Source organism: Terrapene carolina, unplaced genomic scaffold (assembly GCF_002925995.2).
Source record: "Terrapene carolina triunguis isolate 2854851 unplaced genomic scaffold, T_m_triunguis-2.0 Scaffold231, whole genome shotgun sequence".
Taxonomy (NCBI): domain Eukaryota; kingdom Metazoa; phylum Chordata; order Testudines; family Emydidae; genus Terrapene; species Terrapene triunguis.
Window position 1 is genome coordinate 12710310 of NW_020664582.1, and position 24581 is coordinate 12734890.

The 24581-nt window shown below is 43.9% G+C and overlaps 1 protein-coding gene across 3 annotated transcripts in view; it reads left to right on the forward strand.

Moving 5' to 3' along the window:
- HNF1B (HNF1 homeobox B) overlaps window positions 1-14830 on the forward strand; it is a 60933-nt gene extending 46103 nt beyond the window's left edge. For 2 of the 3 annotated variants that reach the window (XM_024195402.2, XM_024195404.2), the window contains exons 6-9: window positions 2233-2365; window positions 2988-3179; window positions 6073-6191; window positions 12139-14830. In XM_024195402.2, the coding sequence (XP_024051170.1) occupies window positions 2233-2365; window positions 2988-3179; window positions 6073-6191; window positions 12139-12159 (465 nt within the window). In that variant the 3' untranslated portion in view covers window positions 12160-14830. Of the gene's footprint in view, window positions 1-2232; window positions 2366-2987; window positions 3196-6072; window positions 6192-12138 lie in introns of all 3 variants that reach the window. The other variant, XM_024195403.2, reaches the window with a different exon arrangement.
- The last annotated feature ends 9751 nt before the right edge of the window (window positions 14831-24581 follow it).

The window sequence follows — 24581 nt, forward strand, 5'->3', positions numbered from 1 at the left end:
TTTTTACCCAGCTTGACGCAGTGCTCAACCAGCCCCATTGAGTGCAGGATGCATAGCACCCAACATTTATGGGCATCCATTAGTATGGAGCTGTCATCCAGTTTATTTCTGATCTCCTCCGCAGAGCTAGCTAGTGCTTGCAAGTTATTTAACACAAATATGCTGTGGGCTGTGGTTTCCAGTGAGTAAACATGTTTCTCTAATATCCCATATCAAATTAACAACAGCCAAGGAAGTCGTTGCAGCTTAAAGTAATGTTGTGTTTTGTTTTTTTTGAGGCACATGCTATTGAACCTATCAGGAGTTTGGGCTTGTCATTGTTTTATGAGCCTTCATTGCCTTTTACCATCACAGCTATGGAAAACTCAGTGGAGGGTTGTTTTAATGATGTGGTTTGAATACTTTCTTTGTCATGTGATCTCTAGCTTGTTTCTTTTGGTTCAAGTTTTTGGTCCTAATCTCAAGTTTGAAATTAGCCCAAACTGCAAGAGTTCCATGGTTTTGTGACTGATTGTTTGACTTGCACACCTGCTGTGGTGTAAGCCGGCCTTGAAGAACTTTTTGAAAAGGGAAAATACTGGATAAGAAAATCTGACTCATTCTCATGCTCTGAAATGCATTGATATGTTTGTTTCAATTAAAGCAAGGCCCATCTCAAGCTCAGATGTGCATGATACACTTGCAAACCGAGACCAAAAATTTCACACCTGGAACCCCGAAGTGTCTCTAAATCCACACTGAGGTGTCTAAATAAAAGTGGAATGATTTTTCAAAGGGATGAGCACCTGAAGCTCCCATCAATGTCGGTGGAATTTGTGGATGTTCAGCACTTCTGATAATCAGACTGGTTTTATTTAGGTATCTGAATCCTTGCCTGCATCAGGGACCCCAATTTCAGACACTGGTGCAAACCCTCACCATTGTAGACAAGGAAAGCCACAATATGCACTGGGAAAGCTTATTGTGGTGTCAAGCACTTGGCCTTGTCTGCACCAGGGGGTTGCAGTAGTGCAGTTATATTGATGGCTGTAATTGGGACATATCTCCCATCTAGACCAGGCCTAAATAACCTCATTTTAGGCACCCATGTAAGAACAATTGAGTCGCTGTCCGAAACATCAAGACCTCGATTCAGCAAGACGTTCACATAAGCATGTGTTGTAACTTTGAGCACATGAGCAGTCCCCTTGAACTCCATGAGACAAGTCACATGCTTAAAGTTGGGCATTTACTTAAGTACCTTGCTGAATTGGAGCCTAAACCTAACCAGACTCACTTAACTAGCATTCCTCCACCATATAGCCTGTTTCAGGATTGCCAGCTGCAGCCGTTCAAAAACCATGAGTCTGGCCCCCTAGAATGATGAAACTGACTTAAAAATTAATGAAATTTTTAAAAATAATACATGTGGGGTCTGTTCTTTGCCTTCTGTATTTTTAACCTTTATGATTTGAATTTTTCACCTTTCCTTTGTAACCATGAGGGCTAGAAAGTAATTGGGTTTTTGGTGGTGTTGTGGTTTTTTTTAATGAAAGTTCTCCCATAATCACATGACTCCAGGATCTGCGGCTTTAAGAATAAAACACTAATTACCAAGAAAATTGCAATGAACTCTCAAGAACTGGCGACATTGCTGTTTACTCAGAAAAGGCCTGAGCAAAAAAGATGAGTTTTTGCAGCGTGACTTGAGGATCCAAAATTTAGGATCTGGTAGACTGATGGAAGCAGTGGAAGCAGGTTTCCTGAAATGCCTCTCTCTGTTGCTGCTGTGGTTTATTTAACTATTTCTACTGCAGTAGCACGTAGGAGCCCCAGTCATGGATAGGGTGACCAGACAGCAAGTGTGAAAAATCAGGACGGGGGTGGGGGGTAATAGGAGCCTATATAAGAAAAAGACCCAAAAATCGGGACTGTCCCTATAAAATCGGGACATCTGGTCACCCTAGTCATGAATCAGGACCTCTTTGTGCTAGGCGCTGTACAAACATAGAACAAAAAGAGAGTTCCTGCCCCAGAGAGCTCCCAACTGACATAAATTGTGGTTTCCCCCCAACTGACTGGGTCACTTTCCATGAGATGATTTTGCTTGTCTTTTTTGTGAAATGGCCTAGTCATGCATGAAGGGAGTCATTTCTGTATGGCTGGCCCTAGCCAAAGTCACTTTCATTTGACTAGAAGCTGTTTTGTCCATTGCGCCTCTGACATCTGTTGTCCCTTTTGGTTTCTTGACAGATCTCTGTTTCGGGAGGTGGGCTGCCCCCTGTAAGTACCCTGACCAATATCCACAGCTTGCCCCATCACAACCCACAACAATCTCAGAACCTCATCATGACACCGCTCTCTGGCGTCATGGCAATCGCGCAAAGTAAGTGCCTCACCGTGCTCTAGTTTCAGTACACTCCGGTGGATAGGGCTTTTATCCCCTCGGCTGGTATGTTTAGAAGCAGTATGCGAGTAACTCCGTTCTGCAGCTCTGAATTCCCCCTCCTCCGTAGTTCCAGCTGGGTACAGTAATGTTCTTTGCTCCCAGCACTAACGCACTTTGTGGTCTTTTGCCACGTGCTATGGTGTTTCGCCACCAAGTTCAGAGGGGAAGGAAAGCAGTGGCTAGGTGCTGTGAGTGAAATCAACGGCCCTGTTGAAGTCAATGGGAGTTTTGCCATTAAATTCAGCGGGTCCAGGATTTCACCCAGAGTGTTTAGGGCCTGATCTGACCAGCTGTTCTGGGCATAAACTAGGAGGAACTCCATTGAAAGCTGTGAAAACAGATGTATTTGAGAGGGGGATAAAACCCTTTGATTTTACCGCACACCCTGCTGTACTGCAGATAGAAGCAGACCGTGTACAGCACAACCCTTGTAGGTATCTCCAATGTATGAAGATAACATTCATCTCGATTTTTATTCCACTGCAGCAGCCGTCTCTGTTTCTGATTCCACCAGCACTGAAATCTTGACATGTTGTTTCGTTCTCCTCTGTTCTCATAGGTCTAAATACTTCCCAGGCGCAGAGCGTCCCTGTTATCAACAGTGTTGCCGGAAGTCTGGCAGCTTTACAACCAGTCCAGTTTTCCCAGCAGCTACACAGTCCTCATCAACAGCCTCTCATGCAACAGTCGCCCAGCCATATGACACAGCAGCCTTTTATGGCCACAGTGACTCAGCTGCAGAATTCACACAGTAAGGATCTTGTCAGGTATTTGTTGAGGCCTGAAGGGAAGGATTTAGCTGCATTATAATTGCCAATTGTCATAAATACATTTTGAATTAACTTTGCTTTCTCCCTTCCTTGCCCTCTCTACCCCTCCGGCTAGTTGGTTCTAACTCATGACCTGCGTCATCTTCTCCTGCAGGTGTTAGGACATTCCCTTTCCAAAGTAGATTGATTCATGGGGGAATCGCAAACTCTCCAGCACTAAAGCAGTCAGATAAAAAGGGTGCACCATGGAAGAATTTTGAATCCCAAAGAGCATCAGGGGAATGAAAACACCCTAACTTCACCTTTCAGGACTATATGAGGAAATGACTCAGCTTTCATCAGAGGGCGCCAACACGTGGCAATTAATGTTGCCCACTGCCCATTGTTACACCCCTCCCATCTCACCCTTCCATAGTACATGTATTTGCTCCTCTTTTAGAATACAGAGTGCACCTTCCCGCTGCACAAACTTATTCCTTCATACTCGGTCTGCAAGTCCAGGAGCCAAATTCTGCTCTCGATCACAGGCGTAAATTCAGAATAATGTCAGTGGAGTTTTTCCGGATTTACACCAGAGCAGAATTTGGTTGAGGATCTTCTGTTTGTGTCCCCAGAGCGCCTGTGCTTGCCTGCACTGTGCTATCCAAGGAGATTTTGAGTTCTTCTCTAACTGCAATTGATAGGACCACCCTTTTAAGGTGCACTCAACATGATCATTGGAGTTAGGGGGCCAGGCAGGTGATGAAAAACAAACAGGTTTAGCTCTGTGGACATTTGGGCAGGCAGCAGATGATAACTTTTTTTCCGTATGGCTGTATTTGTTGGCTAGGGCTTTCAAAGGGAGTCAGTAAAAGTCCATAGGATTTAGGTGCCTAACTCCCTGAGTCTCCTTGACAATCCCAACCATTTCATTTTACTTATTATGGTCTTTGCACTTTGGGGAGGAAGTTAGAACATAGGTATGTGGGGGAGGATGAACTACCCGTATGTTCTGCAAATGATGCCTTTGTTTTTATGTCTGTTAGTGTTTTTTTCAGTTGAGCTTTTCTCATATTACAGTTCTACGAACAACAATTTTCAGATTGTGCCTGATTCATTTACACTCTCATGATCATTTTAAAAAAATTTAAAAATACATTATGACCTAGATTAGAATAAGAAATCTTGTGTGTCCAGGGTTTCCTTCCCCAAATTATTGGGGAATCGTGTTCTGTAAGATGCTTAAATGTACAATGCAGTTGAGATGCCTAATTGCATAATATAAGTGAACTGCAGTTTTACTATTCTCCAAGACCCCAGTCTAACTGTAAACTAGTGTATGCTCCCGTTATGTTTACTAAATTTTCAGGTGTAGTTTACCTGTAGCATGTACTCAAGCTTAACAACAAATCTTTTAAAACACCTTGCCTAGTCCTTGTGACTAACGATTTGTTTTGCCAAATGGAATACATGGCCTTTATTCCCGGCTTTTAGTTTTACCAGGCAGGCAGGGGCCTCATGTAATTAAACAATAAGGCTTTGGCCATCTGAGGAGCAGCAGAGACTGTGAGGGGAGACTCTTCCAGTTCTCCTTGGCCAGCAGGTTGGTGATTATAACATACACCTCTACCCTGATATAACGCTGTCCTCGGGAGCCAAAAAATCTTACCGCGTTATACGTGAAACCGCATTATATCGAACTTGCTTTGATCTGCCAGAGTGCGCAGCCCCGCCCCCCCGGAGCGCTGCTTTACCGCGTTATATCCAAATTCGTGTTCTATCAGGTCACGTTATATCGGGGTAGAGGTGTAGGTCCTCGAACTGAGGTTTGACAGCAGCAGCAGATGGAATATCTTGCTAAACACTAAAGCTGGTCAGAAAAGGAGGTGGGGTGTGTGTTTGTTTTGCACAGAAAATGTGGATTTTCAGCAAAATATTTTGTCCCAAAACTAAAATAGTTAGATTGTGAAATACCACTGTGGTGCCTCATGGGAGCTGAAGCTCAGGAACCTAGTGCATCCATTCCTCTCTCCACTAGGGTCCCTGGTTAGACTAAATCTCCCAGGATGCATCATGGTCTCTTCTTGATGAGAGGAGGTAGTACATCATGGCAGTTATATGGTAGATATGGTAGTAGTGCATCATGGGAGATGAAGTTTGTCTGGGGAGACCAGCCATAGAGAAGAATTAAAGCATGAGGAACCTGAACTACAACTCCCATGAGGCACTGTAGCAGCACTTCATAACTGAAATATTTCAGTTTTGGGGAATTCTATTATTTGATGAAAAATCAAAAATTTCTTCAGAGAGCAGACATTTTTTGCAAAAAAAAATTTAGCTGAAAACCCAATTTTCTATCAAACGGTTGTTAAGGCTGGTCAAAAACTAACCAGAGTTAAGAATTTGTTTTTACCTTTTTTCTGGCTGAGGAGAACAGGATGGGAAGTTGCTTCACACTTTTCAGCTGGACAAAGAGCTTGCTTCTTAATTCAGGCATTTCCATTCCTGGTCAGCCTGGTAAACAAAACTCCCATTGACTTCATCTAGGATATTTGCCTATGCTGCCTCCAATGCTCTTGTCCAGCACTCCTGCTCATTGTCTTGTTTGTGCATTTGGTTCTCCAGCAGAATGGCCTCCCAGAAAGTGGTTTGAGGGTCTTCAGCTGTTGGATCAAACCATGCCATTTTAACCCTTAATCTCTCCAAATGCTGCTGCAGAGAAACCAGGTGGATTCTCCAGACCTCTAAGGAGGACGCCGAGCATTCCTCCTTATTTGTTTTTACAAAAAAAACCCACAAATGTGTTGGAAACTTTTTGGTTTGACTGCTTTGCATTTGCATGAAGACTGTAGCTGGCATTTGTATGATTGCTGTCTGTCTCCTTCATTTTCATAGTGTATGCACACAAGCAGGAGCCTCCCCAGTATTCCCACACTTCCCGGTTTCCATCAGCCATGGTGGTCACAGATACCAGCAGCATCAGTACATTAACCAATATGTCTTCCAATAAACAGGTAATGGCGCATACTGGGAAAGTGGGATAGGATTCTCTCAGTGTGAACGGTGTACTTCCCTGGTACGCTTGCTACTGCTAATGGGAGTTTAAGCCAATACTTTTGGTGGTGAATAGACCCCAGTGTCTGCTTCTCAGCTCCACTGTTCTAAGAGTGATATTCAGGGACCACACCAGCATTCACAAAAGCTGATCCAAAGGCCTGTGTGTTGCTATTTCTGGATAGTGTTTGATATTCAGCCCTAAATACCGGCCCATTATATAAACCACAGCAGCTGAATGTTTTGTGTGGAAATTAATGGGTGGTCTCAGGATTGTTCACAGTGCACAAGTGTCCATGTTGGTAACTGGCATTCTTACTGGCAGACTCAAAGGAAAGGGCCCAGCGTGAATGGGCTGTGGAGAGGGAGCGATCCACCTACCTCTATATGTGATCCCAGCGCAGAGTTAAGGCATGTTGGCAGATCTGTGTAGGGGAAAGCTTGTCCTTGCGTGGCTTGGGCTGTGCTATTCAGTGTATATATGGAGGACTTCACTCCACTCTCCAGAGCTCTCAACCCAACACCTGTCACCCATTGTGAATCCAGTTCATTTTCTTCTTAAAACCTGGCCCCAAAAATGACTAGCATGAGGATGTAACACCAAGCTGTGCTGGTTTATTATGACTTGTTTTAAAAAGCATAAGGTGGGTGAGGTAACTTCTGGTGGTGAAAGAGCTACACAGAGTTCTTCAGGTCTGGGAAAGATACTCAGAGTGTCCCAGCTAAATACAAGAAGGAACAGATGATTTAGCATAAGTAGTTAACACATAGATTCCAAGACCATTTAAGATGGAGTGGCCCATTAACACCCATGTAGTCATAGGATAAAGAGGGAGATTAGTGGGTTACAGATTGTTTTAATAAGTCATAAATCCCGTGTCTTTATGAAGACCATGTTATTTAGTGTCTAGCAAAGTTATGAATTCAAGCTCCCAGGCTTGTCTTTTGAAGGTGGTGTGTAGAGCCTTTGATAAATGCAGCAAAGTCAATGGACCAAGTTCATCTCTGGCATAACTCCATCAAAGTCAATTTAACTTCCTTGAATCAAAATGACTTTTTGGTGTCATTCAAGGCTTACTGAAAATGACATTGAATGATTATATTGAGAGACTGGCTCTAAACTGCAAGTGAGACAAGCCAGAGTAACTGTCAGAGTCATTGGAGTTAAACTAAATGTAGATGAGTGGAAATGAGATCGGAATCTGGGGCCAGATCCTCAGCTTGTGTGTATCAGCATTGAAGTTATTGGGCCAAATCCCCAGCTGGTAAAAACTGTCACAACTCCAGTGAAGTCAATAGAGCTATGCTGATTTATACCAGCTGTGAATCTGGTCCCCAGCCCCCAAATCTGTATTGGTGTCACACCAGATTTACATAAGTGAAGGTGAATCAGGCCCTACATTTTTAGTGTCCAGATCAGACAATAGCCCTTTTAAAAAAAAAAAAAGTGTTCTGGGGACTGTGGGAAATATGTGGCCCTTATCGATTACTAGATAAATAGGAGACAACCTTGAACTTGTATCCAGATAAACTTCTTTTTGCTAAGCTCTGACGGTGGGAAGAGAAAAATCTTTGCAACAAATGCACAGCAAATAATGTTTGGAATTGCTGCCCGGGTTCATTTTCAGATGCCCTTAAAGTTTCCCTCCGAGGATGGCAAAGGGAAGGCTCTGCCACCATAAAAAAAATGAAAGAAACAGGATTGTGTAAGACCAAGTACAATGACCCAGACACACAGCTGGTGTAAACTGATGCAGCTCCATTGGAGTCAGTGGGCCAGATTCGCAGTGGGTGTGATTTGGCGGAGCTCCTTTGAAGTCAATGGAGATACACTTATGCCAGCTGACGATCTGGCCCCGGGTGTGGGACCCGCCACAGAACCTTTCTCTCACAAAATGGAAGGTGAAAGTGTAATTCCAAATCCCACTGCCCCTGCGACTCCTGTCAGGTTTCCCACTCTTTGTAGTGTGCAGGGAAAACATTTATCTGTGCCCACAAATCTCAATCAGTCGGGCAATCAGGCGCATCAGCACTCCTAGGGAATACCATTTCCTTTGAAAGGCTTTATCAATCCATCTGGTGTGCGCTCAGCCCTAACTTCTCTCTTGATTAATTATCCTGGCTTACCCCTAGTTGACTTTGATGCTTGCTTGTTGAAACAAGCCCTCTGAATACAGGAAATGTTCTTTTTAATCAAAATAGTGCACGATGCTACCCGCTAGGCCTGTCATGGAGCCTAATGACGGCTTATGCCCTTCGTTGGAGAGAATGATCAGCCTACCTTGAAGCATGGCTGGCCAAGATAATCAAGCCACTCGTTCCCCCCCCACACACACACACTATTTTACTTGAATTTTTTTAATGTACTCTTGTTTTATCCCATGCAAACAAGTGCTGAGCATAATCAGCAAATACCACGTTACCCAACCATAGCACCTGATCATGCAAATTGTACTGAGCATAGAATGAAATTTCTCTATGGGCACAGGCCCGGCACCAGGCAAGTGACCCACTTAAGTCCCATTTTAAGTCCACAAGAGTAGGGCTAGAGTGGGAGCTGAGTGATGCAAGGGTCTGTGCACTGGAATACATTTCACCCTCAGCCGTCCCAAACAAAGCTCATTAGTAAGTGTCCAGGCCCAAGTTTGCATAGATAGGCCTGCTTTTCTATGATCCATTCTGCAAACACCGTTTGACCGTTAGCGGCAAAGGCAAGAAATAATTTTCATCTTAAACATCATTGAATATTTTTTTCATTGCCACCTACTGCTTTTAGCAAGAGGGGAGCAGAATTCTGAAGAGAAGACATCAAGGGACTGTTCCAAAACCCAGGGAAGTCAATGGGAGCCTTTCCCTAGATGGGGGCTTTGGGTCAGGCCCTAGGATACCAGCTAATCATTTGACCGATTTATGCTCTATTTTGACATGACAAAAAGAGTCAAAAGGCTTTGTTCAATAAACAGGTTTTTGTTTCCTGATCTCATACATGTCATTTCACAGTGCTCCTTTTGACCCCCATTCTCACACTGGTTGCTAACTGGAGTTTTGCTCTGGGTGTTCAGAAGGATATGAGCGCTGATGTTGAAAACATAATGCTAGTGGTTCCCATGGTAAAGTTCTGTGCCAAGCCACGTGCAAGTAGACACACTCACCTTAAATGCACAAGGCCCAGAGCTAAACTAGCTTCGTATCCATCCACAGCTGAATGCATAAGACAGCATGGCCACCTACTCATTGCACATACACAGCGATGAGAATTAGAACCTTCATCTCCAAAACTTACATCTCCTTGGGTTAGGGTGACCAGATAGCAAGTGTGAAAAATCGGGACGGGGGTGGGGGGTAATAGGAGCCTATATAAGAAAAAGACCCAAAAATCTGGACTGTCCCTATAAAATTGAGACATCTGGTCACCCTACCTTGGGTTGAGGCCTGTTGCCAGAGCAGTCAGTAGAAGGAACTTTATGCACTTGAGCAGATTGACTATCCCAGCCAATAGTGGAAAGTGGCGCATACAAGCAGTGGCTTAAATAGGTCGAAGTAGGAGGAGGAGCCTAGCATTTTCTTGGTAGCCGCTGTTGTGGTGGTGGTATGTGGTGAAGAGCATTATAATATCTGCTGCAAGAGGAAGAGAATGGGTGCAAAAGAAGAAACGTATCTGGAAGGAGTTCAGTGTGTGTGTGTGTGGAGCAGGGCTAGAAGGAGGGCATGCCCCAGATGGTCTCCACTCCCATTCCTAAATAGGTAAATGCCACTGTTTAGACTTGATCAGGCTGGAAAAATCTGTATTGATTGACAGACCAATAAAAATGGGAGGCCAGGGTGCTCCTTTCTCAGGAAAGTTTGAAATGCCCAGTGCAAATTCCTGTATTTATAAGATTTTAAGACATTTCGAAGGCGAGATTTCATGCGAAGCCTATCCGTGATTTAGCTTCCCTCTCCTAGCCTCTCACAGGATCCTTCCAGCTGAGCAAAAGTGGATGGGGCTTATCTATGTAGCTTGGTGGTAGGCTTTGCCCTTTGAGCTATACTGTGGCCCTCCCTCTCCTGGACCAGTTGCAGGGCTCTATCCCCATCCTGCTGGGAAGCAGGAAGAGGAACACCGCCAGTGTCTCTTGCTCAACAGTGCAGAATGCTATGTTAAGCGGTTAAGCCACCCCTTTGGGCTGGGCTCGCCAGCTTCAGCTCTGAGCACCACACTGCTGATCTCTTATCAGATGTTTATGTTTAGACTTGGAAGGGGTAAATAAGTTCCTTTGACAACACTTAAGGCTGAGCCACCATTTTATTGCATTAGCAAACATCTGATAGCTCTGAGGCCCATCCCTAATGACATGTCCTAGAGGCCTCCTGGCGGCTCCTTATCTCCCTGTTATGATGTTTCACTGAATCTACAAGGTCATCCCAGGCTTCCTCATTCTCCACCCAAAATCTGAAAATTGAAGAACTGAGTAGGCGAGATGGGAGGGGGTGGAGAGTGAAGGATCATGGAACCTCCAGGTGGGAAATAATTGACCAATGCTTCCAAAACCAGAGAGACACCAAGGGCTCAGCTCTGTCCCTCCTGCCCTTGTTCAAGTGGTTCAGTGTGTGCTCTCACCTCTCTCCCTCCTTTGGAGCTTCTCTTGAAATGCAGCATGCGCCTTGTCAGGAGTGGGGCTGGGGAGGTGAGACAGGAAGAGAGAGGATGAACCGAGCAGACGAGAAAAGAAATGGCAGAGGGGCATGTTGTACACCGTGTCTTCTCTCTAGTCAGTGCTGGTGAGACAAACCAGAGACAGGAGTCCTCCGTGTAGCCGCCACACAGCAGAAGCAGCAGCAAGGCAAGCATCTCCTATGCTCCCCAGTGGTCAATATGCCTCAACTCTGATCTGGAGGGACCACCTCTAGGTGCAAGAAGTGAGTCCCATTACCCATTTTCTGCTGAGAGTGCTGGTAAGGCAGCACCAGTTGCGTGGATGATGTGAAGTGGACACCTGCCCAGCAAGTTAGGAGCCTAAATACTGGTGTGGATCTGGGATTGAGATCCTCAACTCATTTTACATAGGTCACAAGAAAGCCATCAGAGGGTCATCACTCCTGGCCTGTATGTAACATGAGCTGCCCCCCAAGCAACTTTTAACTCGTGTGACTGCATTTACTCAGCAGATCTCCATACGCTTGGCTGATCTTGGCAGCATTGCAAAGGCAAATGAACTGGTCTTGGAACAATTTCTCCCATAGGCTGGGCACACACAGGCCCTTTTTTGCAACATCTGGCGTGAAAACTATTTTCCCACTGTGTTCCCCATTGCAACTCTTGAGACCTTGGGCATGATCCAACACCCACTGACTACAGTGGGAGTTGGATTAGGCCCCGATGAGTGTCCTTAACTACCAAGTCAGCTGGCAGGATTGGCCCCAATGTACCGGTTGCATAAAAATCTTCTAAGAGCTACGGGCCCAATCTGCAACCTTGGAGTATTTTCCCCTTGAATTCATTGAGGCTAATGGGAATTGGTATAAACGGGACTGATCTCTATGATCCAGATCCTTTAGGTGACTAACTCGCATTCATTTCAAAGGGAGTTAGGTCCCTGAATACTTTTGAGGATCTTAGCCTGGGTCAATAAACGGACCTCCTGGGATGTGTAGAATACGAGCAGAACTCCGTGGAGCTGAGGCTGCTTGGCACATTGGAGCCTTTGTGCAGGACAGAATGTTCTGCTCCCATAATATTATGGAAGGAAAGGCAGCGTACGAATTACTGTCTGTATCACACTGAACGTTTTATGAACACCTGAATGGTCCTGAAAGCTCAATCCCGAGTGTCATAAAATCATCCAGGTCCAGTGACTCCACCTCTGCACATTGCAACATTTTTTTGTACGCTCTCTAACTCACGCATCCTGTTTCTTTCCCTCCCAGTGTCCCCTGCAAGCCTGGTGATGTTCCACACCTCACTTATTCTGCACCTAGCAACGGGAACTTATTTTCCACAACATCACGCCGGTAACCAACGAAGTCCGAGGGGTGTTGCCATAGTGAAGCTCAGCCGGCTTGTCTAGTGCTATAGCGAGACGCCCATTAACCTGAAAAAGAGCTAGCGCTTCAAGACTTAATAGCCACCCTTCTGTGACTTGACAGGACCGAAGTGCCTACTCCCAGAGACTGTGCTTTTCCATTTCCTTCACGCAGTATTTCCAAGAGATGTCTTGAGGATTTTAAGTATTTGCCTTTGAGAGGGCATTGGCTCTCATGAGAAAATTAAGAACAAAATGTACAGATGGCAGAAGAGGAAGACGAAGATCAAACATATTTAAGTTATATTCCTTCACCAAACAGACTGATGAGACTTGGAGCTGTTACTTGGAGTTTGGAAGAAGGAATCGCATGTTCTGTTGAACTGAGCCAATTAAACTGTAAATATAGATAAACTTCTCTCCTCTCCGATCCTTCCATCTCCATCTATAAATAGAGAGTTATATTAAAGAAGTAAATTTTGTCCAATGGATGTAAACTACTGTAATTAAGTGCAATTTCCCCACCTGTATATATTGCCAAAATTTTTCTTATTTCTCTTTTTGTAAAGGTCAGAACTGAAGGTTTTTCTTTTTTTTCTTTCTTTAAATGAACAAAATCATGAGGAAACACCTGGGCCTAGTCAATGATGATAGTCAACCAGTGTTTGTGAGGACAGACATAAGCTCATCCTTTGTACAGCTGCTACTAAAGGCTGACAAATTGTGGTTTGGTCAATAGTCCAGACAAATATGAACCCAAATTTAGTGAAGGACCAGGAATGAAATACATAACCCAATGGCTGGCTACCCAGTGACCATGAAATGCACCATCCATCTGGTGGCTACTGCCAATATGCAGAGCTCAAAAATGTATGATATTCCCTGACATGTAGGCATTCTGAGTGAAAATGTTTAGGGGCAAGGGAAGAGGGAATTAAAACATGTGGACTGCTTTGGGAGTTCTCAGCTTACAGGTGTGGGTAGTTTTCAAGGAAGCCTGTAGCATTTGCTGCTATGTACCTGAATGGGCTGGTAACCACACTTTTTAGTGGGAACTTTCTACACGTCCAAAGGGGTTTGGAGAAATCCTGATCTTCTTTGGAGCAGGGGGGAAAAGTGAGAAGTGAAATCCCACTATCACCTCAGGAAGTGAGAAGGGATTTGGTGTCTAATATCACCTGGTCTCCTGCTCAATAAAAACTGTTAATATAAGCCAGTTATCTTACATTGTACATAATTGTAGGGCAAGCCTTATTAACTTTCCCTTTCCAATTAACAAGCCAAGGGCATAGTTCTGATGCCACTTCCTAGCCTGTTGCTGGGTTTCCCTCCTCTGCAACTGGATAAAATATCTGTAGTGCCAGGAGTGTGAGTGTTTCATGCTGACAGCCAGATATGTTGCCATTAAGGGCCTCATTGTCATACCATGACTCAGACTGAGTAGTGTCTTGCTCACCAAGTAATGCCTTTGAATTCAGTAGGACTATGCATAGTGAGAGGTACTACTTAGTCCAATATGGATAAAGGTATCACAATCTGGCCCTAAACCAGAAATGTACATGCTGGAAAATGACCATAAAGGGGCTGTGATGGCTTTGAGGGCATATCTCCATTGCCTCCCATTGATGCACTGGCAGGTGCTGTATTGGCCTGTTCTTTACTCGTTGGCTGTAGAGGTATTTGAGACAGAAAGTTCCTGGAAAAGGGTAGAATTATTAAGCAAAAGGCCCATTTGGGAGGGGTGCGTGGCTAACAATTTTTTATCTCTTCCCATTCCAAATTCATTTCAACAGAAGACTGGGGTCTAATCCTGCTTCTTTGAAATCAATAACAAAACTTTCCTTAACATCGGAGGGACCAGAATTAAGGCCTTTGGCAAGGAGACCAGATGATCTACTAGTAGCCAGCAGGGGAGCGCACAAATAACAAATTCTTCTGGGTCCTCCTCACTCCAAGTTTGGGGATACTGGAACTTTTCTCCATCCTGCTAACCACTCTAGAACGTAAATCAGACAACTAGTATCTCCCCAGCTTGTAACTACTATAGGAAAAAAGGGATACTGGGCCAGACCCTCAGCTGATTATAAATCGTCGTAGTTCTATTGAAGTCAATGGAGCTACACTGATTTACACTAGCTAAGGATCTGGTGTAAAATTTTCAAAAGTGCCTAAATCCCATTTTCAAAGGGACTTAGGAACCTGCATCTTGTTTACTTGAGGTGAGTCTTAGGCTCCTAAATGCCTAAGTCACTTGAAAATGGGACAGGCGCCTGAATCACTTAGACACTTCTGAAATTTTTTTTAGCTGGTGCCTTAATTTCAGACTCCATGAGCAATTAAAAAGGGTAAACCTCATTAGAGTCTTCCTGTGAACAGAATGATCAATACTAAATATAAAAGCAGCAGATTCTCTTTTTGGGGCAGGGACCATCTTTTACTTTTGTGTTTGTACAATGCCTAGCACAATGGGGTCCCAATCCTCATTGGGATTAGTAGGAATTACTGGACGACAAGTAATAAATCATTATGAACTGGAAAGCAATCTTTGGAATGAAATTTATTTTGATGTATACTATAATTAAATACCATTTCTTCTGGCTCCCTGTCAGTGTGTGATGTATATCTGAGGCCCAGGTAATATTGCATTAATATCCTCATCCCTTCGTTGACAAAAACAAGATGAATTTAAATGTTTGCAAAGTAATTCTAGGGTAGACATGTCATAAGCACAAGGTGAGTGCTTGTAACTGCCATAGTTGTACTGCAGATGTTGATTCAACAGGCTGTGTGGAAAGCAGAATGAGTCTTCTCATCAAAGAATAAAGCTAAATGTTTCCCTCGCTCTTGAAACATTAATCTCGATTTCCAATTGGCGAGATTTAATAAGTCAAATATTTCATATTAATATCACAGAATTAATCTGAAAAAGAAATGGGCTCCAGAAGTAACATTTTATTCGGGATTGCCAACAACCCAAAGTTTGGGGGTGTTTATATCTGGGATTTGGATTCACTCCATAATAAAGACAGGGGCCATTTACAAAGTCCAGTTCAGAATTCAAAATTGGAGCACCCTTGTATGATGTTTTGGGGCCATATCTCTAGTGGATTGAACCTGGAGCTGGAAGTTAGAGAACTAAAGTTCTAATACTGGCTATAGCACTAACTGTGTTGACATTATTCTACCAAGGCTTGTACCTCAACCATCACCGACTGTGGTACGTAACTATCTTAAGTAAGTCACTTAGGATGTAACATTTGAAAGGGTAGACAAAGAGCTCCCATCAACTGGGGGATGCTCAGCGCTTTTGAAAATCAGGAGAATCTCTCTGTGACTCATTTACCCTAGCTATAAAATGGGGGTAAAGGACACTTACCTTTGTAAAATTCTTTGAGGTCTTTGATTGCAAATTGCTATATAGGTGCAGAGTATTGTTGTCTTACTAAATCCTGCTTTTTGTCAAATGAACAACTAGAAGACTACAGAAGCATCAAAAAGAGGCGCTTCAGGCCCAGATCCTCAAAGGTGTATTTAGGCTCCTAATTTCCACTGAAATCAATAGGCATTATGGGCCTAACCAACTTTGCGGATCTGGGCTTCAGTGTTTTGGGTTAATCTGCATCGGTATCTTAGTTTGGGCACTTATCTGAAATTTGTCTGTCTGAACCTGTTCAAGAAAATCAGGCTCTGTATCTTGGGGCAATGGCTTTCTTGGGAGATTTCTGGTGTCCCTTGGTTCTAGCTAGAGCAGAAACACCTATATAAGGAAAACTTCTCTTATGAAATGTCTGTATTTCGGCATCCTCTCCAGCCAGTAGTTGGAAGGATAAAGCTGATCGAAATTAACAAGCATGAAAACTATGAGAGTCTGAATGAAAATGATCAAATAGTTCTTTGATTGATTGATAAAGCTTTCGGGAAAAGATTCAGCTCATTTTAAGTACAGCTGTTTGCAGTTCCCTTGGTACCAATGCCTCTCCCTTCAGCTGAACTGAATTCGACAATGAATTTTTGACATAAGAACAGCCGTACTGGGTCAGACCAAAGGTCCATCTAGCCCAGTATCCTGTCTACCGACAGTGGCCAATGCCAGGTGCCCCAGAGGGAGTGAACCTAACATGTAATGATCAAGTGATCTCTCTCCTGCCATCCATCTCCACCCTGTGACAAACAGAGGCTAGAGACACCATTCCTTACCCAATTCCTTCCTTATGCTCTGTACTGCTGATGAAACAGTCTGAACTTTACTCTTAAATATTAGCAATTTCACAATATATTTGGGCTTAGCTGCAGCTAATTTCATACAACTCACAAAAGACCAGGTTCAGATCCTGCTATTAATGCTGACTAGTATCTTACTCCATGGGTCCCCACTGAAGTTTACAGGCCAGATCCTGAGGGAGTGTAAATCAACGTGGTTCCACTGAAGTCAGTGGAGTTCTGCCAGTTTAAACCAGCTGAGGCTATGGCTTAATGGTACTCCACATGGAGTAAGATACTACCCAGCATTAGTAGTATGAGAATCTGGCCCTAAATAACTTGCTATATCTTATCTGATGTTTTGGGCAGAATGCTACTTTTTGTCTTAATGTGCCATGTGGTCTTCTGAACCATTTTTAAAACAATCACAGAATGATGATTTTAAAAAAATGAATTTTGTTTTTCAAATACTCTGTTATTTGAAGTGCCCATTTCCTACTTCTTTCCCCAAATGAAAGCCATACCCTAGAGAAAGGGGAAGAACAGAGGGCAAATGAGAATCTCTGTGACAGACGCCTGGCAAGATGGCGATTACTAGATGTGAGGACCTCAGAAACATAATAAATACTACAAGGCAGGTAAGAAAGTGAAAGGACACAAGGGTGAGAAGATGTGGGTGGAAAATGCAGTCAATCCAGGGAATCATTTATATCAGAGCCAAACATTCACCAGACACTCTGGAAAGGGGAAAACCAGGATGGTGGCTGAAAATTCAAATGACTCGACATTTATTGGGGGCAACAGTAAGCAATACCATAAAGATATAGGCCGTGCTCCTGCATGCAGGCAGACCTTGGCACCATGCAGAGCCCCACTGAAATCAACGGGGCACTGTGTGTGTGCAAGAATGAACTTGGGCGCAGCCATTGGCAGGATCAAAGCCTTCTGATATTGATGTAGCAGAAGTGGTAAGGCCAGAAGTGGTAAAAGACAGAAAACCTGAGTTTAGATCAGAGCTGAGTCTGCGAGTCTAGGAAACATCAGCGAGACGGAAGCCTCAGCTCAGTCAGGAGTCTCATCTTGCTAGAAAGACAAAGCATTACGCAGCCTTTGGGACTCTCCTCCCAGCCTTTGTCTGTTGCTCCTGTAAGCTCCTCTGGGCAAGAACTGTCTCTTGTGTGTTTTTACAGCATCTAGCAGTGGGGCCCTGGTCTTGGCTGAGGCCTGAGGTTCTGTTGTAATACAAATACTAACCAGCGATGGAATTTCATGAAAGATTATTTTCTTCCTGGCATATATTTATGAAGGATGCAACTATAATAGTTCTGACTTAATTAGATTGTTAATATGGTGAACACTATTGTTAAGATTAATAATTAAAACATTTCCCATCTTCATGAAATACAGTGCTTCAAACAGGCTTCTCCACCCTAGAACTGTTCATTGGCCAATCTGATATCTCCTTTTATAAAGTCATTCTGTATAATATACCGTCACTTGCAGCCCACACAGTCTGTGGTTGCATGGGTGGGACAGGGGTTGGGTAAAAGGCCTGAACCAAAGATCATGAAGTGAAGGGGAGTCTTTCCATTGACTTCAGTGGGGGCGTTGGATCAGACCCTAGGCTTCATGTGCCTAAGTGCTCTCCTGAATCGGAGCTTAAGTGAGACTGAATTCTGCTCTATCACAAGAGATTCACTGAGCTCATTCAAGCAGCTGGTTTAGATCATATTGGGTCTGCAACCACTTAATAAGCAAATATGAGGATTCTCAGGCTGCAGCTACAGGAATGAGATGGTACTTTTTCATGATAACTAGAGCTATATGTACCACATCTCAAAAGGCTACCAGCCACCCAGACTACCTTACAGGCACTGAACTCATCTATGAGCTACAAAATTTACACAGGTGCAACTCATCACAGAATGTGGGCCATTCTTTCTAATGTGACCATTTTATTCATTATTCCTAAATAAGTGTAGGTGAGGGCAGCGGAAGGAGAACAAACCTAAAATAGACAAGCTACTACAGTACCAAAATGAATAACGCAAAAGCAATCCATGCCACTTTTGGGTCACTGTTTAGCGTGTTCAGGATGAAATGCAATCTGTTTGCTTTACAAAATTGAGCGTGAACTGAAAGGGATTTTTTTTTGTCTTATGTCCAAAAAATAAAAAAAATGGAAAACAGTGTTATCTTACATTTTAGAAATACCCCTGTATTTACTGCTACTAATAAAACCAGTATTTTTAAAGAAGTGTATAGCTCTACTATATATTTTTATCACACAACTGTGTTAATGGGTATGTACTAGCTAGCACAACGGGGCCCCAATCTCAGGTGAGACCTCCAGGTGTTCTCATAACACACGGTAATATTCATGTAAATGTGCCATCAAATTTTTAAGAGAGATGCAGTTTTCATAATCTTCAAGGACCCTCTTATCTGACTTCCTTTCCTGGTGGCGTTTAGGTTTTTGTGTGTGTTAGTGATGGAATTGTTATGAAGAGAAGAGTAACAAATGCTGGTTGCATGACAAAGTTCATTTATGACCAATAGAATTTTACAAGGCAAGATAATTATTTTACAGTTCAAAACTTTAACAAGGGAATTCCTTGTGAATGACGATCCATATACTGCTGGAAGATGAATTTTTATAGATCACTTCTTTATATTAGTAACAACCCGTATTCTGACTTGTTACGAAACAAAGGGCCACCACTTTACATTTGGGATTACTGCCACCTCTAAGAATAATAAAGCAAGTCATTAGCAACTGACTTTTCCATGACACCCAGTGGGGCAATAATGCCATTATTACATGACAATAGATGGTTAGTTGCACAGCAGGTCAAAAGACCCATAATTATGTTCTAATCCGTCTTTACAGTGAGTATGTAGAGTTAGATTAAGAAAAGAAACCCTAAGAATTCTTATGATAATCAACCAAATAAAAGTCATAACAGCACCCCAGAGTCTGCTCTAACTCACGCTGGGGAGTGGGCAGTACTCTGACCCACCTGAGAATATGGGGCCTAAAAAGGTGGCTTAAAGTCACCTTCCCCTCCCCCAAATCATTCCATCCTGTCCCAAATGAAGGAATGGGAGAATTGGTCTCAATGACACACAGTAGCACCAGCCCTATGCATTCAAAGATTGTGAATCAGGCCCCAAAAATGAGATTGTTTTAAAAATCATGAGATTTAAAAACATAATAAATGTTCTGTTCTTATGTCTTGTGGCTCTTGAGCCTTTAGGAATCTAAAACCCTAAGCTTTTCCTCTGCAACAAAGAGGGCTAGAAACATCTTTCCGACCCTACCCCCAGTGAGAGCTGAAATTCTCATGTAATCACATGACCCCAGGAGCTGGGGCTTTACAGAAAAGACCAAATACCACGAACTCTATGATCAGATCATGAGAGTTGCCATCCTCGGCTTGATGTGGTCCTTTGGAATCAAGAGAAAGCACCACCAAATTACAAACACCAGCTGCAGCAGTTAGATGCATAGCTCTTCCAGGGACACACTGAAGTTCATGGGAGGTTTATGGGCATTGATACTGAAGGATCTGGCCCATATTTAAATATTGTTTTAAAAACAGAACCATGTAGGAATAAAGGACAAAGGGCAAATTCTCTCTCTTTCTTCCATTTTGCCCTCAAATGGATACCAATTACCATACAAAAGTAGCTTTGTGGTCCACTTCTGGGCTCCGGCCAGCACAGTAGTGTCCACAGATCATCTACCCAGCTGCGTATGTATTATTCCTGCTTGAAGAATGAATAATTAGTGCAAGGGCGGGTGTTTTGTGGCTGGGGGAGGGAGAATGGGGGAATCAAAGGATCCAAGTTAAACATGTGGAATATACCTACTCCCTCCCAAAGCCTGTCCCTCTACTGCACATCAGCAGCTCAACAGATGTAGGATCCATGCAATGTCTACTCCACAGCAACTGGGGTACGTAGGTGGGGGCTTAACAATTGCCCCTCCTACAGTTTCCTTCCCAGCTGTTGTATTTTGAATGCATGTGTATAGCCAGAAAACAGAATTGGGGCCCAAAATGGCCTCGTTACACAAACTCTTATTCTATCAGTGCCTGTCTGGCATGGCACCGTCAGCATGAGTTTATAGAGGCAATATGGAGATAAAAGCTGACAGCCAGATCCATTGAGGAAGCTGGAACTCAGAACTGGGTCTGGAACTTTGAAGCTTAGACGCCAGCCCTGGCTGTGTTACTGCAACTGCTGGTAACACAATGTGACAGGTTGCCAGCTGATTTTGCTGTGCAACACCCACCTTTGTAAATGTCCAAATTTATTTCCAGCAGAAAACAATAAGAGTTTACTCCATGAGAGGAGCAGGGCTGCACTAACAAAAGAGGCTCTAACGTGCAACAGTGTTGGAGGCAGTTTGCACATATTTCACAGAGGGGAACCTAAGGCATGGAGTGGAGAAGTGACTTGCCCAGTGTCACACAGCCAGTCAGTGGCAGAACTGGAACCCTGGAGTCCTGCGTTCCACCCTTCACTACACTAACCTCTAGTATCACTCTCCATGGCCGCCTCCTGCAAAGCGGCATGAGCCGAGAGAACTTGCTCAGCAGAAAATGCTGCTACAACCCTTCCACAATGGCCTGATAACAAACTGGTTTCTGTTGCACATGGTTTGTTTGCTTTCTCCTGATCAGATGGCGCTCGGGACTGAACCATTCCCATCGGCTCTGAGGCAGCGTGCGGCAAAGAGCTTCTCCAAAGTTTGGTGGTGAGCCTCTGCAGCTGCAAGTCTGACGAGGGGCGGGAGGCGGCATGACCTCTCTGTTACCCCCCAGAAGAAAGTGAGGCAAGGCTGACACCTGTTCAGACAAGTAAATCCCATTTACCAATTGTCTTGTATTTGCTCTGAAGGAGCACTGGTGATACTGCAGGCTAAGCTGGGTCACAATCAGGTTACCACCTCCTTTGGCACCACCTGCATTAGAGCAGTGATAGTGTGGCTCTGTTTTTGGATTTTATCTGAGAGCAGCTACACGGGGGTTCCCCCCCTCTTTCAGCGAGTGAATAATAATTAGCATTTAGAACACTTATAATCCTTAGATCTTGTTTTATAGGTAGGGAAACTGAGGCACAGAGCGGTGACGTGACTTGCCCGAAGTGGCACAGCAGGTGGGCCGAAGAATTCTAGTCTCTTGACTCCCACTCTGGTGCCCTGTGCAGGAGCTAGTTGTGGAGTTTCAGCCGTTCCCTATTGCTTGTTGGAACACCTCTGTCTGTGACCCACAGATCTTCTCTCCTCTGTGGGTGGCCCCACAGAAAGGCGGTACAATTGCAGTGAACTCATCTTCTGTCACCGTATCATTGTATCATTTCAGACCAGCCCATCATGCTGTAAAGACGAGGGGGACGGGTCCTGAACTAGTGCAAATCCGCATCATGCACTAATGAGTCTGGTACTGGGCTGAACTCTGGCACTGACGGCGCTCTGCTGCTTCACACCAGCTGAGGACCTGACCCAACCAGATTTGGATTTGAAGCAACAGTCGAGAGGTGAAAGGATCCATAACCCACTGCCAATCCCTGAACCACCTCGTCCCTTTAGATTTTCACCCCAATTTAATTGTCCATTTTTTGTCCTCAGAGTTTCTTTGGGCACTTTCTTCGCAAAAATTGCAGGAATCCTCTCTGAGTTCTCAAGCAGACGCCAAAGGCAAGAAGGTATAATGCCAGCTTATGTTCTGCTCTAACCATTAGGGATCTAGCTTTCAACTGATAGCTCATCTATATTTAGCTATTTCAACAACTCCAAAAATGTTTGGCACAGATGTAAAATTAATAGTCCAGTTAAACAACAGCAAACTACTCTGGAACACGTAATTTTTCAAATCTTGTTCTACCAGTTCAGCTGGTTAGCCAAGAACTAAAGGCCCAATCCTTCTGCCATACTGAAGTCAGTGGAGAATGTTGACATTTCAGTAACAGCAGGATTGGACCTTGTGGTAATATAGGGCTCCTCACTATGCATAAAGAAATACAGTGAGTTCCTTTCCATCTTGCTCCCAGAATGCTTTGCAGAAAAGAAGCCTCATGCGTCACTTGCAAACACTTTCTATCACATGATTTTAGGCAAGCCCTTCTGTCAGCATTGTTAATATGTGGTATCAGAGATACTTTATTATGAGATGGGTCAAAAGGGAAAGCATTGTTACTCCTCTGTGGATAGCAAATATGCTCCGCTCTTTGAAGTCTTTGAGAAGATTTGCTTAGAGTTTGACTGGTACACAGAAAGGAATTCAGAAATTGATTACATTTGTAGGCCCGTATGTTAGTACACATTGTTAGCTCCCATCTATCTGTATTGTGTTTGTGTCTCAAGATCAGATATGCGGAGACGGTAGAAGTCTTTACATTAGGCTGGTGGTGTCGCTTTTGAACCTTTGCATTGTTTGTATATACTGTGCTCTGTGATTTATCTCATGCATTGACCAGACAGAGGTCTTTGCAATAGTGTGGCAGCCTCAAAAACCTTGAGACATGGCAGGACATGAATGAAAAAAATGTTTGTCATCATAATAACAGTAATGAATTGAGAATAATATCCTAATATCTTACTTTTATATAGCACCATATTCATACCTAAGAATCTCAAAGTGCTCTACAGATGAATGAATACAGAATACTTCATCCACCAGTGAAATGTAGCCACCTCTGGGGAGAAATGTGGCAATCGTTTGAAAACACACAGCTATGTAGGGTTTGATTTAAATTGAAAATAAAAGGGGAATTCAGGTAGAAAAAGTTAATTGGAAGAGCTGAAATATAGCCAGGAAACCAGGCTTACCACCCTTCCTCTCCCTAAAAGACGGTTGCGTGACTGCAAGTGATCAGGAATGAGGTTTTATATCGAACCCAGCAGCACGGAGCCCTCACCACCAGCTAAACTGACTTGGTTTAGTACAGACGTAGAGGGTAGATTGTCACCTATGGACTAAAGAAAAGCACTTCCTGTGGAACCTAGTAATGAAAGAGGTGCTGAGGCTCAAGTAATTAGTTGCCGGGGCTCAAGCAATTTTTTTACATTCATAACTGATGTGCCAAGCCCAGAGGTGCCGGGGCTTTGAACTGCCAACCCCAGAGGTGCCGGGGCTATGAACTGCCAGGCCCAGAGGTGCCGGGGCTATGAACTGCCAGGCCCAGAGGTGCTGGGGCTATGAACTGCCAACCCCAGAGGTGCCAGGGCTCTGAACTGCCAAGCCCAGAGGTGCCGGGGCTCAGTGCTGGCAAGCCCTGGCACTGGACCCAGCTATTGATAATAATTGGAGATCTCCATCCCATCCACGTGCAATATGACAGGATCACAGCACACACGTTATATGGCTGTAGAATACATCCAATTGTACTAAATGGCATATGATGTTTTTCCTGGCGGAGGCTCCCTTTGAATTCCCCCAGGGCTGGCTGTCGGCACAAACAAAGCAAGATGCCTCAGGGAGCCCTGCTCCAAGGGACCCCAAGATTCCATGCTAATTCTGCAACTCAGGGCTTGTCAAGCTCCCTCTCTGAAGGCATAACTAAAGTAGCAGATGACTGAAAGCTCCTTCCAGGATCTTCGAGCCTCACAAATTTTAAGACTGGCTCTGGATCCCCCCCTCAGGGCTTCAGTAAGCCTTGACCCCCTCCTCCCCCATCACCTACTAGTCAACATTTGAAATACTTCTTGTCAGCCTCCCCCCAATAATTAAAAGCATAGCTGAATATATTGTTTGCTTCTATAGTTACAGTCTCTGGTGCAATCGTGTCTCCTTCCCAACCACTGTTAAAGTTGCTGTATTGTGTAGCTAATCACTGTGGAGTCCTGCTGGGTAAACCTTGTAAACCTTTCCTTGCTGGTGCTCTCTGTTTGCTCAGCAAAGACTCCTTGATTTACTCCCATGCAGCCACTTAAGATCCCTTGCTTACCTTCTCACCAGTGAACCATAGGAGATCTCCAACACAGATTAGACAACTCTCTGTCTGCTTTAGGAGACAAACGAAAGATGCTTCTTGAATTGAAACTGGTTTAAAAATCAACGTTTGACAACATGAAGTGAGGCACCTTTCCTTCACTCCACCTGAACGAGACGCACAAGAGAAGTCGATGGGAGAGCGTCTCCC